The 16,802-nt window shown below is 62.6% G+C and overlaps 1 protein-coding gene across 1 annotated transcript in view; it reads left to right on the top strand.

Annotated features, from left to right (window-relative positions):
- LOXL3 (lysyl oxidase like 3) overlaps positions 1–16,802 on the top strand; it is a gene marked incomplete in the record, with an annotated part of 29,583 nt that extends 12,781 nt beyond the window's left edge. Inside the window, 13 exon segments of the mRNA XM_034772055.1 lie at positions 464–675; positions 1,468–1,521; positions 6,196–6,255; positions 6,505–6,730; positions 6,921–7,101; positions 7,697–7,851; positions 9,609–9,782; positions 10,375–10,537; positions 11,247–11,490; positions 13,056–13,171; positions 13,363–13,499; positions 14,383–14,494; positions 15,859–16,802. Coding sequence (XP_034627946.1) covers positions 464–675; positions 1,468–1,521; positions 6,196–6,255; positions 6,505–6,730; positions 6,921–7,101; positions 7,697–7,851; positions 9,609–9,782; positions 10,375–10,537; positions 11,247–11,490; positions 13,056–13,171; positions 13,363–13,499; positions 14,383–14,494; positions 15,859–15,932 — 1,908 coding nt within the window.

The raw sequence follows: 16,802 nt of genomic DNA, 5'->3' as shown, positions 1-16,802 counted from the left end.
GGGCCGGTGCTGGACAGGGTGACGCGGGGCCGGGCGGGCCGGTGCTGGACAGGGTGACGCGGGGCCGGGCGGGCCGGTGCTGGGCAGGCTGGCGCGGGGCCGGGCGGGCCGGTGCTAGACAGGCTGGCGCGGGGCCGGGAGGGCCGGTGCTGGACAGGGTGACGCGGGGCCGGGCGGGCCGGTGCTGGGCAGGCTGGCGCGGGGCCGGGCGGGCCGGTGCTAGACAGGCTGGCGCGGGGCCGGGAGGGCTGGTGCTAGACAGGCTAGCGCGGGGCCGGGAGGGCCGGTGCTGGACAGGCTGGCGCGGGGCCGGGAGGGCTGGTGCTGGACAGGCTGGCGCAGGGCCGCGAGGGCCGGGCAGGCCAGTGCTGGACCAAGTGGGCCGGACAGGCTGGCACTGGGCAGGCTATTGGGACCTGTCCAGTGGAGATCAGCAGCCCTGACTGGGCTCTCCCTCTGCCAGGCCGAGCAGAACCAGGTGGAGGAGCTCAGGCTGCGGCCTGTGGTCTCGGGTGCCAGGAAGCGGCTGCCGGTGACGGAGGGCGTGGTGGAGGTGCGCTACAAGGAGGGCTGGGCGCAAATCTGCGACGAGGGCTGGAACCACAAGAACAGCCGCGTGGTCTGCGGGATGATGGGCTTCCCGGCCGAGAAGAAGGTCAACAGGAACTTCTACAAGTGAGTGAGAGGGCTGGAGGAGAGCCCCACCGATGGGGCGGGCCTGGCACTGCCCAGTGGGGCCTGCATGGGTACCAAGGAGGGGGGAGTCCTGTGGGGTTGGGGGGCGGGAAGCTGGAGTAAGGCTGGGGGGCCCCACAGTGGGGCAGCCCTGGTGATGGCTGGGTCAGTGCTGCCAACTCTCATGATTCTGTTGTGACTCTCGCGATATTTGGTGTTTTTCCTAAATCCCCAGCTGCTGGAGTCAGGTGACTGTGAGGGCATCATCTCCCGTGTGACTAAGCTGGTCGGTTGAGTGGGACGCGGAGGTGGAACCTGATGGCTCAGAACGGGGCGAGGGCACAGACCCTGCATGGGCCTTGTTACAAATTCCCTGCTTTTGGGGCAGTGACCCTGGGTCCATGCCTGTGTCCGGCGAGCCCCAGAGTGCTCCCATATTGCCAGCCGCACTGAGCCTGGCCCTGCTGAGTGGGGAGCCTGGGGCAGCCTCGTGGTGCCTGGGTGGCCTGAGGTGCTCGGACTGGCCTGGAGCCTGTGCAGAGGCTGGGTCTGGCCCAGAAGGCTGTATGTGCACGGCCCTGCAGGGATCCAGCGCCGTGGAGCTGAGCGCCAGGGGGCCTTCCTCATGCCCTCCCAGGCCCCACGTTGGCCGACAGCCCCAGCCTGGCTCTGCCATGACTCCCAGGGAGCTGCCAGCCCTGGTGCTGTCTCTGGACTTGTGGGCTGTAGCTCTGGGCATCTGCCGGCCCCTCACCATCCCCTGACTGGCAGGTCACCGTTTCCTTTCTGCAGGCGGTTAAAGCGAGCAGCCAAGATAAAGAGCCGGAGCCCAGGGCCGGGTGCAAGGTAACAGGGTAGGGCCAGGGCCACATCCTGGGGCCGAGTCTCCCCAGCAGGTCTGGGACTGCCGAGTCTCTCTGGATGGGAGAAGCTGCCCCTGCCTGGGCCAATCTCTTCTGCCATCAGGGCTGGATTCTGGGCTGGGCCCTGGGAATCCAGCTGGAGCCATGAACTTCACCCTGGGATCAAAGGCTGCCCTGGGCAGAGGACTGAGCCCCTCGCTGCACGGCTCCTGCGGGGCCTTTGCATTTCAGTGGGTGAGGTTCATTCGGCCGTGGCTGGGATGTGAGGCCTGGTCGGGGTCTGACCCACCCCTGCATGGAGCTGGGGCTTCTGCTTGTGTTCTGTGTCCTCCACGAGAAATGGCTCTTTCTCCTTGGCCTGGCATTGCATAGGGTCCCCACGCCAGCCCCTCAAAGGGGGCTGTGCCCAGGTGGGGTCTGATCCGGTCCCTGTACTGGGAGCTGGGAGCACCGTGCCCACCACTGGCTGGCAAGGGCACCTCTCAGGGGGACACGCTGGGGATCCCTATGTGGGGGCCATTGCCACAGAGATGGGACTGTTGGTCTTCACCCCTCTCCCGGCCCCCAGCCCAGCAGTGGGTTCGGTGGCTGTCGGGGTCAGCCCAGGGCCCTGGAGCAGAGCTGTCTCTCCTGGAGGGGGAAGGAAGGGCTGGTGGACGTGGGCCATTTTCTGGAGAAAATGGCAGTGGGGCAGCTGGGCTGGCTGTGAGTCCCCCCGTTCCCCACCCGGATATGCCTGCACCTAAGCCATGGGGCTGCGGGACTCGTGTGTGGCGGCAGAGCCTGGAGGCTGTAGTGGGAACTGTGCAACATGGTAGCATTTACTTTCAGAAAGGGGGACTACACAAAAATGAGGAAGTTAGTGAAACAGAAATGAAAAGGTCCAGCGCCAAAAGTGAAATCCCTGCAAGCTGCATGGACACTTTTTAAAGACACAATAATAGAGGCTCAACTTAAATATATACCCCAAATTAAAAAACATAGTAAGAGAACCCAAAAAGTGCTACAGTGGCTAAACAACAAAGTAAAGGAAGCAGTGAGAAGCCAAGAGGCATCCTTTAAACAATATAAGTTAAACCCTAGTGAGGAAAATAGAAAGGAGCATAACCACTGGCAAATGAAATGTAAAAATATAATTAGGAAGGCCAAAAAACAATTTGAAGAACAGCTAGTCAGACTCAAAAAGTAATAGCAAAAAAATGTGTAAGTACATCAGAAGCAGGAAGCCTGCTAAACAACCAGTGGGGCCACTGGACGAGATAGAGATGCTAAAGGAGCAGTCAAGGAAGATAAGGCCATTGCCGAGAAACTAAATGAATTCTTTCCATTGGTCTTCACGGCTGAGGATGTGAGGGAGATTCCCAAACCTGAGCCATTCTTTTTAGGTGACAAATCTGAGGAATTGTCCCAGATTGAGGTGTCACTAGAGGAGGTTCTGGAACAAATTGATAAACTAAACAGTAATAAGTCACCAGGACCAGTTGGTATCACCCAAGAGTTCTGAAGGAACTCAAATGTGAAATTGGAGAACTACTAAGTGTCATTTGTAACCTATCATTTAAATCAACTTCTGTACCAAATGACTGGAGGATAGCTAATATGACACCAATTTTAAAAAGGGCTCCAGAGATGATCCCAGCAATAACAGGCCACTGAGCCTGACTTCAGTACTGGGCAAACTGGTTGAAACTATAGTAAAGAACATAGATGAACATAACTTGTTGTGGAAGAGTCAACATGGCTTTTGTAAAGGGAAATCATGCCTCACCAATCTACTAGAATTCTTTGAGGGGGTCAACAAGCATGTGGACAAGGGGGATCCAGTGGATATAGTGTACTTAGAATTTCAGAAAGCCTTGACAAGGTCTCTCACCAAAGGCTCTTAAGCAAAGTAAGCTGTCATGGGAGAAGAGGGAAGGTTCTCTCACGGATCAGTAACTGGTTAAAAGATAGAAAACAAAGGGTAGGAATAAATGGTCAGTTTTCAGAATGGAGAGAGGTAAATAGTGGTGTCCCCCAGGGGTCTGTACTAGGACCAGTCCTATTCAACATATTCATAAATGATCTTGGAAAAGCGGTGAACCATGAGGTGTCAAAATTTGCAAATGATACAAAACTACTCAAGATAGTTAAGTCCCAAGCAGACTGCGAAGAGCTACAAAAGGAATCTCACAAAACTGGGTGACTGGACACCAAAATGCAGATGAAATTCAGTGTTGATAAGTGCAAAGTAATGCACATAGGAAAACATAATCCCAACTATACATATAAAATGTGGGGGTCTAAATTAGCTGTTGCCACTCAAGAAAGAGGTCTTGGTGTCATTGTGGATAGTTCTCTGAAAACATCCACTCAATGTGCAGCGGCAGTCAAATAAGCAAACAGAATGTTGTGAATCATTAGGAAAGGATCATTAGATAATAAGACAGAAAATATTATATTGCCTCTATATAAATCCATGGTATGCCCACACCTTGAATACTGCGTGCAGATGTGATCGCCCCATCTCAAAAAGATATATTGGAATTGGAAAAGGTTCAGAAAAAGGCAACAAAAATGATTAGAGATATGGAACAGCTTTCATATGAGGAGAGATTAATAAGACTGGGACTTTTCATTTCGGAAAAGAGACAACAAAGTGGGACCATGATAGAGGGCTGTAAAATCATGACTGGTGTGGAGAAAGTAAATAAGGAAGTGTTATTTACTCCTTCTCATGACACAAGAACTAGGGGTCACCAAATGAAATTAATAGGAATCAGATTTAAAACACACAAAAGGAAATATTTCTTCACAAAACGCACAGTCAACCTGTGGAACTGTTTGCCAGAAGATGTTGTGAAGGCCAAGACTATAACAGGGTTCAAAAAAGAACTAGGTAAATGTATGAAGGACAGGTCCATCAATGGCTATTAGCCAGGACGGGCAGGGATGGTGTCCCTAGCCTCTGTTTGCCAGAAGCTGGGAATGAGCGGACAGGGGATGGATCACTTGATGATTCCCTGTTCTGTTCATTCTCTCTGGGGCACCTGGCACTGGCCACTGTCAGAAGACAGGATACTGGGCTAGATGGACCTTTGGTCTGACCCAGTCTGGCCGTTCTGATGTTCTTACGCTGTGCGCACACAGTGGCAGTCCCCGCCCTGAGATCTGGGTCTGGTCTGATGCCTTTCCAGCACTGGCTGAGGGACATGAGCCAAGATTAGCAATGGCCCTGTGGCCCGAGCCACCCCTCATTGTTCCAGGTCAGAGCTCAGATCCTGGAGAGCCTGGGGGTGGCCGAGGGACCAGAAAGGAGCTGGGCATGCACTGAACTCTCTGTTGCTCTCCCTGCTAGAGAAGGGAAGTGGGGAGTGCAGGGGGCTGCCCTGGTCTCGGTGGGTTCGGCTGGTGGCTGTGCTCCCTTTGGGGCCCTGCCCAGCCCATTGGCATTGCCCGGAGGTCAGCAGGAGCAGGGGCTTGACCCAAGTTCCCAGCTGCTAGTGCTTCCGTATTGCAGGGGGCCATCCTCAATCTGCTGCTTTTGACACCCGCCCTAGCTCCAGGTAGGCCGCGGAACCCTGCCAGTGCAGAGGTGGAACAGAGGGGACCTAGATGGAGAGGAGGATGGGGTGGAGTGCATGAGGGGATGGAGGTTTACCTGGGGGAATGGATGCATGGTTACATACAGGGAGGGGTGGGTGGCAGGGTGTGTACAGGGATGGATGGAGAAATGCGTACGGGGGTGGCTGGCTGGGTGTACGGAGGGGGAGGGATGGGTGAGTGGATAGCTATGCACAGGTGTGAGTTGGTGGGTACATACGGGGGTGGCTGGCTGCTGGGTGTACAGAGGGGGATACACTGGACGGGATAGAGGGGTAGCGCAGGACCATGGTTTGGGGCAGTGTTTACACGGGTGGTGCCAGCGATGCTGCACGTCACAGCTCCTTTGGAGCAAGGGGGTTGAATTACGGCCAGCGCAGGAGCGAGCAGTAGAGTCTGAATTCCAGCTTTCCTTCCCGACCCAGACACACCGGGCACTCAAGCTATGCCGGGGCAGGCTGACATTGTATTGGGAGGCGTGGGGCTCCCTGCAGGGCCGGGCGCAGTGCCTTGGGGGAGACAGCCTGGAAGCCTGCCTGGCCCCCTGCAGCTCGGTCCCCTGCCTGTCTGGGGTTACCCGGGAGAGGGTGAGGTTGCGAGCGGTGCAAGGCGCTCATCCCCAGGGGTCACCGGTGTCGGGAGCACGCAGCATGCATGCCATGGCCTTAGGGCACCGGGCGCCATGTGTGCTGCATTCCAGGGAGCATGTGCCTGCCTGTGGGATGTGGTGGCTGGCGTGACACAGGACATGGCTGCGTCACACCTGTCATGGGCCATCAGGTGGGAAATGGAGTCACTGCAGTGGGTGACTGATTTCCGGCCAGGAGGTGGGAGAAGCTGTCGCTGGAAGGAGCTGCCCTCCTGCTGTGAGCCCCGCCTGAGGCCTGGTGGAATGGGCGGCACCCGGGCCCTGTCCAGGTGGGTCTGGTGCCCACACGCCTGGATCTGGCCAGGGCCCTGGAGGCAGCTGGGCAGCCCCGTTCTGCCGGGCCGGCGGTGGCAGGCAGAGCCAGGGCAGGACGTTGGTTGCAGACCTGGGCTCCGAACTCCTTGACTGTTGTTTTCTATTTTCCAGGCTGGTCTCCAAAGCTCGCCCCAAACACAAGCCCAGAGAGGACTTTGGGGTCCCCAAGAGGTAAATGGGTCCCAGAGTCCAAAGGCCTGTGGCCAGCTCTGGGGTTCCCTGGTGAAGGAGGAGTGTGGGCCTTGCTGGCCGGGGCCGGGGTTGTGCTGCAAGGGGCTGGGCCATGGAGTGACGGTCTGTCTCTTCCCTGCTGATTGGTGTTAGGGTCATGGATGGCGAGAGTCCCTGGGCTGGGCTCGGTGCCTGGCACCCCGCTGCCCCTCCCCTGCCAGGCACTCACGCTCTGCTCTCTGCTGGCAGGTTGTACCTGGAACGGCAGCAGCTCAGCTACCGGCTACACTCGGTGGCCTGCACGGGGAACGAGGTGCACATCTCCATGTGCCCCTTCGAATTCTACAAGGGCAATGCCACTGCGACCTGCAAAGGCGGGATGCCCGCTGTGGTGAGCTGCATGCCAGGGCCCCTCTTCACCACTGGCAGTGCCCCAAAGAAGAAGCAGCAGCGGCAGCAGCAGCAGCAGGGCCAGGTAAGCGCGCTCCATGGGTTCAGCATGGGGCATGCAGATGGTTTTGCCCCACCCACTGCGTCTCAGGCAGTGACTATCTCCCAGGGCCTGGTGGGGGCAGCAGGAGCCCTGAGATGCCCCTTGGTCTGGGCCTGGCAGCAGTGCGGCGCGTCGGCTGTCCCGTGACGTGTCTCCCACGCTCTCGCCGCAGCAGCGCGTCCGGCTGAAGGGCGGTGCCAAGGCCGGGGAAGGCCGGGTCGAGGTGCTGAAGAACAGCGAGTGGGGCACCATCTGCGATGACTGCTGGAACCTGCTGACAGCCAGCGTGGTGTGCCGTGAGCTGGGGTTCGGCAGTGCCAAGGAGGCTCTGACGGGAGCACGCATGGGCCAAGGTGAGCTGGGACGGGGCTGGTGAAGGGAGAAGGTCTGGGGCAGCCCTGTGCATACGTGGGAGCGTGTCAGCGCATGCCAGGGAGCCCGTCAGGGCATGAGTGTGGGCACGTCTGCCCTCTGGGCACCTGTTTGACCCCCTGAGCTTGTTGCTCTGCACTGGAGAGAACCAGGTCAGGCGGGTTGAGGGCTCTGCACCCTGGGGACGCTGGCTCGAGGGGGCTCTCCCCACATTGGGGTGGGCTTGGTGCTGAGCCGCTCCAGCTCTGTTAGTGAGCGCTGTGCAGTCTGGGTGCCCTCGCACCCTGCCCCTGCCCCCTCTCTGCCAGCCTCTCCAAGGGGACTCCAGACAGGCAAGCTGCAAGGGCTGGGAGAAATTCAGCCTCCGAGGGAGAGCCCAGCCCCTGGAGGGCCAGGGAAATGCCTGACGCCAGCCCCGTAGGAACCGATCAGGTCTGAGGAGACCCCCATATGTGTCCAGCAGGAGGGAGGGTTGGGGCGAGGAGGGAGGGCTCCTGGGACTAGGGTAGGTATGGGGATTTCCTGGGGCATTGGCTGCCTGCCTCCCCGTCACCCTGGCCCCTCTGCTCCCGGCAGGGATGGGTCCCATCCACATGAACGAGGTGCAGTGCACAGGCTCGGAGAAGTCGCTGTGGAGCTGCCCCTATAAGAACATCACGGCAGAGGACTGCAAGCACTCCGAGGACGCCGGGCTCCGCTGCAACATCCCCTACATGGGCTACGAGACCACGGTCAGCACCGCCCCCATGCAGGGGGGCAGCCTGCAGGGGCTGCGGGAGGGGGCCTGGCTTAGAGGCTCAGCGGAACCCAGGGTCTGCTGCTCTGCCAGAGTCCCAGGTCACTGCCCAGCGGGGGCCATCTCCCCTGGCAGGGCTCACAGGGCCCAGCCCTCTGCCAGCAGCTCCCCCTCATGTCCCCCCGTCACACTGACAGCTCCTGGGCATGGAGGGGCCACCTCCGAGACACCGGCAAAGCGGGCACCACCCCCCCAACAAAAAGGGTGCTAGTGCCGACCAGAGCCAGGTGTTACTGCAGTGGGGTGGAGCCATGGGGCCCAAACGGGAACCCAGCATGTGCACAGTGCTGTCTGACTGCCCACGGGAAAACCCAGCGTGGTAACCCCTTTCACGGGCCACCCACGAGGCCTTGGGGTGGCTCCCTGCTCGGGGTGGGTGTGTGTGTGTGTCATGTGCCATCTGGGAGAGTCCCCTGCTGTGGGGGGGCATGTGCCAGCCGGGGTAGCCCCCTGTGGGGGGGGGGGCATGTGCCAGCCGGGTTTTTACCATCCAGAACACGTGGCAGGGACCCCAGTGCTGCAGTGGCTCTCGCTGGTCCCATCATAGGTGCCAGCTGATGAGGCAGAAAGGAAACGATTCCCAGGCTAGGGTGTGGGAGGACCGGTCGTACCCTTGCCACTGGGCACTTTGGGGGGCAGTCATGGGGGGAAGAGGGAGGACCCTCAGCACAGTCCCTCTTCCATTTCCTCTCTGCTCCCCCGTGGGTCGCTGCCCCATTCTATGGGTCTCAGTAGTGTCATGGTGCCCCTGCCCCCAGGCGTCTCTCTCCCATGTGGGTTGGTGCTGGCCAGGGGCTGTGATGATGGGAGGTGTCCCACATGCCCAGGGTCTGTTCAGTTCACAGCCCGTGCTCTGCCCTGGGCGTGGCACCCCGCAGTGCCACCCCAGGTCTGGGGAGGAGAGGAGCACCCATCGGGGAACCTCAGCCTGCCCTGGGGCGCCCATCCCCACCCACTGGGAGAGGAGTCCTGAGCACCCATCAGGAGATTGCTGCTTTGCACTGCATGCTCCCTGCGTGCACTTGGGGGATGGACACCGAGCAAGCTGGGCGCACGCCGCTCCCCCCTCGGCTCGCTCCCACCTGCGCGGCAGGTCTCTGCTGATTTCACTCCCCATCTCCAGGGCCCCCAGCACCAGCCTGGACGAGGATATTGGCTCCTGCACGGGCAGCTGGACAGGCCTGGAGTCACATGGCGCGAGCTCCGCCCTGGTCCTGCCACACTGGCCAGTGGTGGATTGGGAGGGGCAGCTTGGGCACCTGGTGCCCCTGGAGATGAAGCGACTGCAAATCACCATCAGCAGATGGGAGGGGCTGTCTGGACCGCAGGGGGATCAGGGCTGGGGCGGGGGGATACAACTCTGGCTCCCCAGGCCAGCTCTGCAAGGGCACTCCCTCGCACCCTGGGCAGACAGGACCGGGGCTGGAGCTGGCCTGGCACTGCCCGGGCTGCACCCACTCTGAGAGACAAGGTGCTGGCTGTAGGGGCTGCCCCGCCGGCCCCTTCCCCAGCGCCAGGTCAGGCCCCAGCCCCATGGGAAGAGCCGGCTTGTGGCTACATGGGAGGCTGCTGGGGGAGGTGGGAGACGCCTGGAGCTCTGCAAGTGGAGCTCTCAGGGACCCAGCTGGGCCCTGCCACCAGCCCCTCCCGCTGCTCCCCAGCTAACCAGACCTTGTCACCCTCTCTCCGCAGATTCGCCTGAGCGGGGGCCGGAGCCGCTTCGAGGGGCGGGTTGAGGTGGCGCTGGGCACTGGGAGCAGTGGGCGCCCCGCCTGGGGCCTGATCTGTGGCGATGGCTGGGGAACCCTGGAGGCCATGGTGGCTTGTCGCCAGCTGGGCCTGGGATTCGCTAACCATGGCTTACAAGTAGGTGTTAGTGCTGGCTTGGCTAACCGCGTCAGGCAGGGCCCAGTACCCTGGCGGGGCGAGGGCAGCATGCTGGGTTCGCAGGGCCGGCTGGCTGTGGGGCGGGGCTGCATGCTCACGGCCCACAGGGCTTCTTCACAGATCCGCATAGTAGGAGGAAGGGCCCCCATCGAGGGCCGCGTGGAGGTGAAGCAAGGCAGTAAGTGGGGAACGGTCTGCAGTGAGGGCTGGACCACCAAGGAAGCCAGCTCGGCCTGGGCTACTCCTTGCATGCAGTGATGGTAGGTGCTGGAGGGGCCCAGGCCTCAGGGTGTGGGGGGCAGGGGTTCGCCCACCGGGACTGGCTCAGGGCTTGCTCGCAGGGCCCAGGCGGTGCGGGGAGGGACGCTTGGGGGCTTGGTCTCTGGGAGCTGCTGCCCAGCATCCGGGAAGGTACGCACCGGTCTCGCCGGGGGTGGGGAGGGGGAATGGCACAGGCACGGCACACACAAGTGTGGGGCAGGAGGGGGCATGCCCGGGGCTCGGTGCCTGGCTTGCCGTGCGGAGGGGCAGGTGGCACACGGGACTCTGACCAGCCCGGCGTCTCTCTCAGGAGACGTGGTACTGGGATGCCAGCAACGTGACGGAGATGGTGCTGAGCGGCGTGAGGTGCGCTGGCCACGAGATGGCGCTGAGCCACTGCCAGCACCATGGCAACAGCCTCAACTGCAAGAAGACGGGCACCCGCTTCGCCGCCGGGGTCATCTGCTCCGAGAGTGAGCGGGGGCGGGGGGCTCTCGGTCACCCTGGCCCCGCCTACTAGCAACTCACAGTGTGTCACGTGGGCTGCAGGTTGAAAACCACAGCACCCCCCACCCTAAAACTGCCCACAGTCCCCTATGTCCAGCGCCCTCGCCCAGAGTGCGGCCAGGAGTGGAGCCCTGGGCGTGGGCCAGGCAGCAGCCGGCACCCCCAGCACTGGGCCAGGAGTGGAACCCCACGTAAAACCTGGGGCAAACCCCTAGTTCCAAGAGCGCCCCCTCAACCTACCCCCAGACCCACTCTCCTGCCCACTGCAGCACGCACCAGCCCCCGCTGGCAGGAGCGCTGGTGCAGGCTGCAAGGCCCTCGCTCCCCTTCAGCCAGCTCCACCCCTGCCAGGCCAGAGCAGCAACTTTTGAATTTTTTTTTAGCACAGCTGGACCACAGCTGTGCACGAACTGGCCTGGCCGCATCCCCTTGTTGAGAACTGCTGCTCTGAGCCGTCCTTTCAGCCCCAGCCCCGTGCTCTGATTGGCTGCTCTCAGGCCCCCTGCTTTGATTGGCTCAGACCTCGTCATCCCTGCACTAAAACCAAATATGGCCTTGACCTCCTCTGTCCCCCCCAGCACTGAGCAGGCCCCTTCCCCCCCCCCCCCCCCCCAGAAGGGGGCAGGTGCCCCCCATCCTCCTCCCCCCAGCACTGAGCAGGCCTCTCGCCCCCAGCTGCCTCGGACCTGCTGCTGCACGCCCCGCTGGTCCAGGAGACGGCCTACATTGAGGACCGGCCCCTGCACATGCTGTACTGTGCAGCAGAGGAGAACTGCCTCTCCAGCACCGCCCGCAACGCCAACTGGCCCTACGGGCACCGCCGCCTGCTGCGCTTCTCCTCCCAGATCCACAACAACGGCCGCGCCGACTTTCGCCCGAAGGCCGGGCGCCACTCCTGGGTCTGGCACGAATGCCATAGGTAAATGGGGGGCTCGCCATGGCTCAGACAGGCAGGGGCGCGGGCCAGGGCCAAGCTGGGAGTGAAGCTCAACTGGGCCTAGATGGGGTCGGTGGAGGCCGAGGTCTGATGGGGCAGGGGGCGGGCAGGGTACGGGGGGAGGAGGCCGAGGGGGGAGGAGGCTGGGCAGGGTACGGGGTGGGGGAGGAGCCTGGGCAGGGTCTGAGGGAGGCCGAGGTCCGAGCGGGGAGGAGGCTGGGCAGGGTCGGGGAAGGCCGAGATCTGAGGGGGGAGGAGGCTGGGCAGGGTCCGGGGGGAGGCCAAGGGGGAGGAGGCTGGGCAGGGCCCGGGGGAGGCCGAGGTCCGAGCCGGGAGGAGGCTGGGCAGGGTTCGGGGGAGGCCAGGGTCCGAGCGGGGAGGAGGCTGGGCAGGGTCGGGAAGGCCGAGATCTGAGCCGGGAGGAGGATGGGCAGGGTCCGGGGGAGGCCAGGGGAGCGTGGGGTGCCACGCCCTGTGGAGACCGTGGTGGGCCATGCTGGTATCTTGCCCGTGGGCTGCTGGCCAGCTGCTCAGTCACTGCCTGGTCTGCCCCAGGGTGAGGTCCTGCGGGGCTGTGGGAGTGGCAGTCCTGGGGCTGGGCCCCCCCATGCCCGGTCTCTTGGCCAGCCGGTGTCTCAGGATGGGGAGGGGGTGGGGGGAGCCTTGCAGTCACTGAAGGGGGTGGAAGTGAGGGTAGCGCTTGCCACTGCATGACCCCTTGACCTAACAGCAGCCCCAGGAAGTCCTGGCTCTAGGCCTTGCGGGGCAGCTGGTGCCTGGGTCGTCCTGTTCAAGCCATGGCGAGTCTCCTGTTTGCTCCATGGAGTTCAGTCCTGCTCTGGGGGGCTCCCAGCTGGCAGGGCAGCTCTCAGGGGAAGGGCCGTGGGAGAGTGTCGGGGGGACGGGGGAGGCTGGCTTGGAGATGGGAGGGGGGAGCCCTGGGGGTGGCTGCTGTAGGGCAGGCTATGGGTGCTCTGAGGGAGGGGGATCTGTGGCTCCAGTGGCACAGAACTCGCATGGGGACGCAGTGGGGCTGTGAGCACTAACGTGGGGGGAGCAGGGTCCCCTGTGACCGCCTGTTCTGGGAGCTTTTCCTTGCTTCCCCCTTGTTCTGCATGACAATGCAATTGCAGCAGGTGCTGGAGCAGGAGTCGCTGTGGGCCCGGGGTCTGTGTAGGGCTGCATGAGAAAGCGCCCGGGGGTATGACGGGCCCCTCTGGGGATATGTGGCTGGGCTGCCTCCCAGTGCCTCTCTGGGATGGACAGACACACACGTCCCGCTTTCCACTCCATGCCTCTCTCCAGGCTGCCCCTTCCCCAGGGCCATGTCCCCAGGATATTCCCAATACGCCGCCCCATGCATGTCTCTGGGCCGTTCTCCCTCCTCCATCCTCCCAGGCGTCCCCCCGGCTCGCACCCCACCCCCTGTGTGTGTCTCTGGGCTTCCCCCCCACCCCGGCTGCAGCACATCGCTGGGATCCCCCGTCTCTTGCCCCACCCACTGTGTGTCTGTGGGTGCAGCGCCTTCGGTTTGTGTCTCTTCCTAGGCACTATCACAGCATGGACATCTTCACCCACTACGACCTCCTGACCCCCAACGGCACCAAGGTAGCCGAGGGCCACAAGGCCAGCTTCTGCCTGGAGGACACGGAATGCCAGGAAGGTGGGTGCAGCGGCTTGGCACTGCCATGAGTCGTGCTGGAAGCGAGGAGAGAGCCCGGGGGGAGGGTGTGTCTGCCCACTGATCTCTCCTCCCTCTGGGGCTGCCCCGTGGGGAGCTGCTGCCTGCCTCAGGCTGGGCTTGCTGTGGGGCAGAGGGAGGGCCAGGGTAAGTGACCTCACCCCCCATTCCAGACGTGGCCAAGCGGTACGAGTGCGCTAACTTCGGAGAGCAGGGCATCACCGTGGGCTGCTGGGACTTGTACAGGCACGACATCGACTGCCAGTGGATCGACATCACCGACGTCCGGCCCGGCAACTACATCCTGCAGGTACGTGAGGGCAGAGGCTGCTGCGCCCTCCCCATGTGTGCGTGGGCAACTGCTGGGTACTCGGAGCCCCAGCCGCCGGCACCTCTTCTCTGCCTCCCACTTCCTAGCCCATCAGAGCTTGCTTTCCAGAGTGTGTGTGTGGTGTGTGTGGAGTGGCTGTGTGCGTGAGTGGGGTCGGATGTGCACCTGGTGGGAGGGGAGGGGTGGTGTCTGGGCTAGGACGGGCCACTCTCGGATGGATGAGTTTATTGGTAGGTGCTGTCCTAGAGCTGAGGTTGCATTTAGTTTGGGGCAGGATGGGGCCATGGTCTCCTCTCCTGTGGCAGTGAGTTCCACAGTCCAGGCCTGGCCTCCAGGGCAGTTCTGTCTCCCTCTCTCCCCACCTTGGGCTGCCAGGGTCAGTGTCCCTGCGATGTAGCTGTCACAGGCTGTCAGGGAGGGATCCCCAGGGCATGGCCAGCAGCCCAGAGGCCTGGAGCTGGGCTCTGTACTTGGGGAAGACTGTGCAGAGCATGGCCCTGTGGGGAACATGGGCCCAGCGCCCTGTGCCACTGGGTGTGTACCGGGTGGAGCTTTCTCAGGCCAGGGGCTTTGTGCATAGCTGGGTGAGCTGCTATGGCCCCGCCTGTGAATGTGTGTGTGTGTGTGTGGGGGGGGAACTCACGTCATCCAGGGAATTAGCATTTAAATCACCAGCTTCTTAACCATGTATTTAAAATCCAGGCTGACAAACCTCAGCATGGGGCAAGAACTGGGGCTGCTGCCATTCTAGCCAGAGAGGGACACGGGGGCACACAGAGCCCTGGCTTGTGGGGGGATGGCAGAGGGGCACACGGGTGTGGGGGCCCGGCAGTCCCTCAGCCCTGGGTGGTGCACTTGACAGGTGGTGATTAACCCCAACTACGAGGTGGCCGAGAGCGACTTCACCAACAATGCCATGAAGTGCAACTGCAAATACGACGGGCATCGCATCTGGGTGCACAACTGCCACATCGGTACGGGGCCGCGCCGGGGCCTGGGAGAGACGGGGGGAAGAAAGCGTTGGGGGTGGTGCAGGCGGGTGGGAGAGGTGCCAGCGTTGGGCACGTGGGTGATGTGGGGGGTAGATTTGTGGGGAGGGGAGGTGGCATTGGCTGCGGGGTAGGGCAGGCTGGTGCTGGGGAGATTGGTGGGAGGGGAGCTGGCCCTGGCTGTGGGGCAGGGCTGCGCTGGGGCAGGGTGTGTGCTGGGAGTGTTGAGGGGTAGGTTGGGGGAAGGTTTGGGATGGTGGGAGGGGAGTGCTGTGGCAGGGGGTATTGAGGGCATGGGGGTGGGATAGGTTTTGGGGGATGGTGGGGAGGTGGCATTGGCTGTAAGTGTGGGGCAGGGTGGTGCTGGGGGCGGGCAGCTGGTGGGAGGTGAGGTGGCATTGGCTTCGCAGGCTGGGCTGGGCAGCACTGGGGCAGGGTCGTGCTGGGGGTGGTGAGGGGTAGGTTGCAGGGGAGGTTTGGGATAGTGGGAGGAGGGGAGAGCTGTGGCAGGGTGTGTTGAGGGTATGGGGGTGGGATAGGTTTGGGGGATGGTGGGGACCGTGGGGAGCTGGTACTGGCTGTGGGTGTGGGGCAGGGGAGCTGGTGGGAGAGGAGGTGGCGCTGGCTGTGGGGCTGGGCTGGGCAGGGCAGCTCTGGGGCAGGGTGGTGCTGGGGGTGGGGAGCTGGTGGGAGGGGAAGTGGCACTGGCTGCGGGTGTGGGGCAGGGTGGTGCTGTTGGCGGGGAGCTGGTGGGAAGGGAGGTGGCACTGGGGCAGGGGAGCTGGTGGGGGAGGAGGTGGCGCTGGCTGTGGGGCTGGGCAGGGCAGCGCGGGGGCAGGATGGTGCTGAGGGTGGTGAGGGGTAGGTTGGGGGGAGGTTTGGGATAGTGGGAGGAGGGGAGAGCTGTGGCAGGGTGTGTTGAGGGCATGGGGGTGGGATAGGTTTGAGGGATGGTGGGGACCATGGGGAGCTGGTACTGGCTGCGGGTGTGGGGCAGGGGAGCTGGTGGTGGAGGAGGTGGCGCTGGCTGTGGGGCTGGGCTGGGCAGCGCGGGGGCAGGGTGGTGCTGGGGGCGGGGAGCTGGTGAGAGAGGAGGTGGCGCTGGCTGCGGGTGTGGGGCAGGGTGGTGCTGGGGGCGGGGAGCTAGTGGGAGGGGAAGTGGCACTGGCTGCGGGTGTGGGGCAGGGTGGTGCTGGGGAGGTGGTGGGAGGGGAGGTGGCACTGGGGCAGGGGAGCTGGTGGGGGAGGAGGTGGCGCTGGCTGTGGGGCTGGGCTGGGCAGCGCGGGGGCAGGAGGCTGCTAGAGATATTCTGCCCTCACTGGTGCCTGTGTCTCGCCTTGTGCTTCAGGTGACGCCTTCAGCGAAGAGGCCAACAAGCGGTTTGAACAGTACCCAGGACAGCTCAACAACCAGATTGTATAGTGACCCCTCTCCCCCCCATGCCCCCCGGAAAGGCCGTCTCCCCACGCACCGCCGGGTGCTCGGAGTCGGAAGCAGTTTGTCCCGGGGCAGCGTCACGTCCCAGGCTGGCTTGCGGGGCTCTGCGGTGAGAGGATCTGTGCCCAGCAGCAGCTGGTGCAGGTGCCAGGTGCAGCCTCTGGCCCGGCCCGGCTGTGGAGTCCTCGGGCATCTCTGATCTCAGGCAGGATTTTCCTGGGCTGATGTGGCCCCACATTCTTGTCTGGCCGCGCAGGGCCTGACAGGAGGGAGGCTCTGGGCACTGCGCCCCACGGCACCCAGCCCTGCTCGGGGAAAACTGTGGACTTCTACCACTGGGCAGTACGGGGGCTTCCGCACCTCGGTGCGGGGCTGAGGTGCAGCACAACAGGGCATGACACAAGCAGGGGAGGGTTAGAGCCTGGGCCAAATCTGGCAGCTTCCTCTCCCTGGGAGAGTTGGAGAGGTGTGTGAATGGCCATCAGCTGCCTCCAGCTCTGGCCCCAGCTCCTGCCCCCCATCCTCTCCTCCCACCACTGCCACACACTCCTCCTGCCCCTCCACCTCCCACCGCCCCCTCAGCCACTGGCCTGACCAGCCCCCCCTAGTTCCCAGCCAACACAGGAACCTCATGGAAGAGGAGCAACGGCTCCAGGCACCTTACTCAGCGTCCCTTGGCCCATGCCACCTGCAGGGCTGGCCGGGTCTGGGCCGTCACACCTGTCTCCGTACAGCAGCGTGTCTGTGTACTTAAAGAGCTAAACCACATCAGGCTGCCCTGCTCATGGTTGGGACGCCCCCATTTCTCAGTTGTCATTTTATTTTCTGTATAAAAGTGACGGTCTGTTTCCCTGA

The sequence above is a fragment of the Trachemys scripta genome, chromosome 5 (genome assembly GCF_013100865.1).
Source record: "Trachemys scripta elegans isolate TJP31775 chromosome 5, CAS_Tse_1.0, whole genome shotgun sequence".
NCBI classification, from domain to species: Eukaryota; Metazoa; Chordata; order Testudines; family Emydidae; genus Trachemys; species Trachemys scripta.
The sequence above is the reverse complement of the archived record's forward strand: the minus strand, read 5'-3'. Positions and strand labels throughout refer to the sequence as shown.